This window comes from Fulmarus glacialis, unplaced genomic scaffold, assembly GCF_000690835.1.
Source record: "Fulmarus glacialis isolate BGI_N327 unplaced genomic scaffold, ASM69083v1 scaffold14156, whole genome shotgun sequence".
NCBI classification, from domain to species: domain Eukaryota; kingdom Metazoa; phylum Chordata; class Aves; order Procellariiformes; family Procellariidae; genus Fulmarus; species Fulmarus glacialis.
In genome coordinates this window covers 13,227-16,352 of record NW_009217570.1, presented here as the reverse complement: position 1 = coordinate 16,352, position 3,126 = coordinate 13,227, and the positions used below count along the sequence as shown (strand labels likewise).

General features: G+C 46.6%; 1 protein-coding gene across 1 annotated transcript in view; it reads left to right on the top strand.

The window, feature by feature from the left end:
• Window positions 1-214: 214 nt before the first annotated feature.
• The window catches only part of LOC104078188 (BPI fold-containing family B member 4-like), a gene marked incomplete at its 3' end in the record, with an annotated part of 10,295 nt that continues 7,383 nt past the window's right edge, over window positions 215-3,126 (top strand). Inside the window, exons 1-4 of the mRNA XM_009579730.1 lie at window positions 215-326; window positions 1,071-1,185; window positions 1,710-1,814; window positions 2,079-2,234. Of these exons, the coding sequence (XP_009578025.1) occupies window positions 215-326; window positions 1,071-1,185; window positions 1,710-1,814; window positions 2,079-2,234 (488 nt within the window). The remainder of the gene's footprint in view (window positions 327-1,070; window positions 1,186-1,709; window positions 1,815-2,078; window positions 2,235-3,126) is intronic.

Sequence of the window (3,126 nt, the reverse complement as noted above, 5' to 3'; positions counted from 1 at the left end):
CTGACCACACTTGAAGTCTGTCCACATGTGTGGACATGAACAAGGTCCTGCTGCCCCAGGCTTGAGCAGAGTCTTACTTGAGCTCGATAAAGAGCAGAGGAGGGATTTCTCGCTCGACCTCTTTCCTCGTAAAGACCCTGGGATCCTTTCTCAGAGGCTTTCCCCCCACTTTTCACTCTGATGTCTCCCTTGCCAGCAGGGGAGTCTTCTGGAGATGACGGTGTTGAAGCTTTTTGGAATCATCTTTTTCTGTGGCCTCCTCTCACCCTCTCAAGAAGTCTTGTCCGGTCTGTCCTGCGCCATCAGTCCAGGGGCAATGCAGAATGGTAACTAGAAGACAAGAATTATGTTTGTTTTGAAAGCTATGTGGGACCATGATGTGGAGTAAAACCTCCTGAGTGTCTTAATCTTTATTTTATAGTTCCTCAGGGCTGCAGACTTTGCTCAGAGCTTCTGACAGCCATTGCTGGGTTCATGGGTCAGGGAAATCTCTCTGCTCCAGAACTGGGACTCGTTTCAGCACCAATCAGCCATACAGAATTTCAGGACTAGATCTGGATTATTTCCTCTTTTTGTCTTAGTTTTTCATTTCCATATTGGAGCAGCTGATATTTGACAAACAACTGCTGTGAAGTTTAGCGGCCGTGTTAATATTTGCAATGCTCCAGCAAAAAAAAAAAAGAAGAGGCTTGTTTCAAGTTGCTTCTATTTAAAACAAACAAACCAACCCCCTTTACAAATGGGAAACAAGTTGTGAGTTGAAGCACAGCTCCCGCTGAGCGGGGCCGCTGTCGCTGCCGTAGTGCACAACCGCACTGTAGTCTTTCAGTCGGAGGTCTGGGATGTCTCCACTGCTGCCCCTCCTGGTTAAGTCACTAAGGGCAGCTTCGGCTTAGTGCGCATTGTAAAATATCTTCCCCTGTGCGATCTGACTGCATTGAGACAGCTAATGACTTCGTAAGGAGGGGCGGCGGGGCTTTGTTGTGCGACTCCTTTGCCAGGACAGATCTGACCGAGTGGAGAGAGGTTGTTGCTGCAAGCGCCGGTCCTCACGCAGAGATGTCTTCCAGTTCTCTCGGACGCCATACTTCAGAATGGACTTCTCCAGCAGCACCTCCAGGGCCTCGTGCTCCCAAACATCATGGGTGAAGGGGGTCTGCTGAACTCTCCCACCAGCATCACTGGGTGAGTGGAGAGCGAGGGCTTTTCCGTGAGTGCACCTTGACCAGCAATTCTGAAGCAACAAAAGCTGAGCTGCAGTTGGCATGATTGGCCCAAGTAGTTATCCTCGTTTTATTTTGATACTGGAATTCTGACCTGACAAAAGTTTTCTGCGTGGTAGCAAGGTGGATGGTGCAGTGCACTGCAGATTATGGATGCAGATTCAGAATGATGGCTCTGATGCTGCTGTTGATATCTGCGATGCTTGACAGCACTGAGAGAGAGAGAGGAAGGTGCCATAGAGAGAAAAAGTTGACTGCTCTATAAAGTTGGCTTCCACCCCAGTCTGGTTCTGGGTTGCCTTCTTTTGGGTTTCAGCTGCAGACTCTGCCTCTCATCCTGGAGCTGGTATCTCTTGCTTATAATACTGCTGCCTCCAGCTGGAGGTGGCTGTGGTGATGTGGGCGCTGTAGGTTCCTCAGTGTGTACAGCTGCTCAGCGATTAGAAGATGCTTTTAATTTGTGCCAGCTTTTGCTGTTGTTTGCAGCCTACACCTTGTCAAGGTTCGGCTCCCCAAGCTGTCCGTGGTGCTGCTGCCAGGAATCGGGGTCCAGCTGACCATCGCTGCCAAGCTGGAGCTCAGCGGCAACTGGTGAGTGTGGTATGTCGCAGTAGCTGTTAAGGGAAACCCCTACCCACAGGCTTTCTATTGTGTAACATTTTGCATCTTTTATGGATTTCTAGATTTTTCTTACCTATAATAAAGTCACAGAGCAGAACAGGCATCAAAAGATGGCTTGTGGCATTTGTAATGAATTGCAGGAGATGGAGGTGCAGTTTGTTGCTTCTGCTTTGCTGAGTTTCTCTGGTTAGAGGCTGAGAGATGAAATCTGTTCAACCCATTTACTTTTTTCAGCTTGGTTGGCCTTCTTTCAGAGCTAATTGATATCTTAGTGGATGTGAACATTACTGCAAACATTAAATGCACGAATTTTGAATCAGGCACAGTCCAGGTCGTCATTGAAGACTGCCTCTGCATTCTTGGTGCCGTAAAGATCAAGCTCCTTTCCAGGTAAGTGCCTGTGGATTTATGTTTTCCATTGCCTGTAATCCTCTTCTCTTTATCCAATGATCTAGACAGTCTGCCAGGACACAGACAGTGCTAAGCTGATACAAAGCCAGGCCTCAGGGAAGTAATTTCTTTCCCATTGCCGAAGCCAGTTGCTTCAGTGGAACTGGCAAAAAATTTGGTTGTTGGAAGATGAGGGTTAATTTGCTCTGTTTGCCCATGGAAATTTTAAGATCTGAAGTATGAGGTTTGGTACCTCTTCAGGGCACTTGCTTTAGACTTAGCTAGTGAATTGATACCCAAAGGGTAGGGATAATAGGGCAGGGAGTGTTCTAGGAAAACAGCACCATTGCTTGCCCTGGTTTTATACTCTGCCTTTGGCTGCTGTCACAGAAAGATGCGGGGCATATGGGCATTTGAACTTTCGGTCTGACCGCTGTGGGTGTGTGTAATTCCATGCAAATGTCCCATCTCTTGCTCAGTCTTATTAAATTCTTGGCAGAAAGAACTTGCTGACTTCATGTATTGATGAATGCAACAGTAAATTGATCATGGGAAATATTTTCTTTTATTGCTTTTGAATTACTCACTTTTCAAGTTCATTGAATTTCTCCTAATTAATTTTTGCATTATGCATTATATTTCAATCAGTGCAGCAGCTGGTTTGAAAGAGACTGTGTAAGTGAAGAGAGGAACACTCTGGGGGTCTTATTTTAAGTTTTAGCAGGATTAAAGTGATGGTGTGCAGGAATTGAGCTCCCCGTGGGGTAAGGGGGAGCGTGGAAGTACGTGACTGACTTCATGGCAGTTCCTCAGATGCGTCTATAGGCAGAACTTGGGCACAAATAGCAAGATGAATTATGAATTCCTGATGTTTGTGGCTTTGCCTATGGTC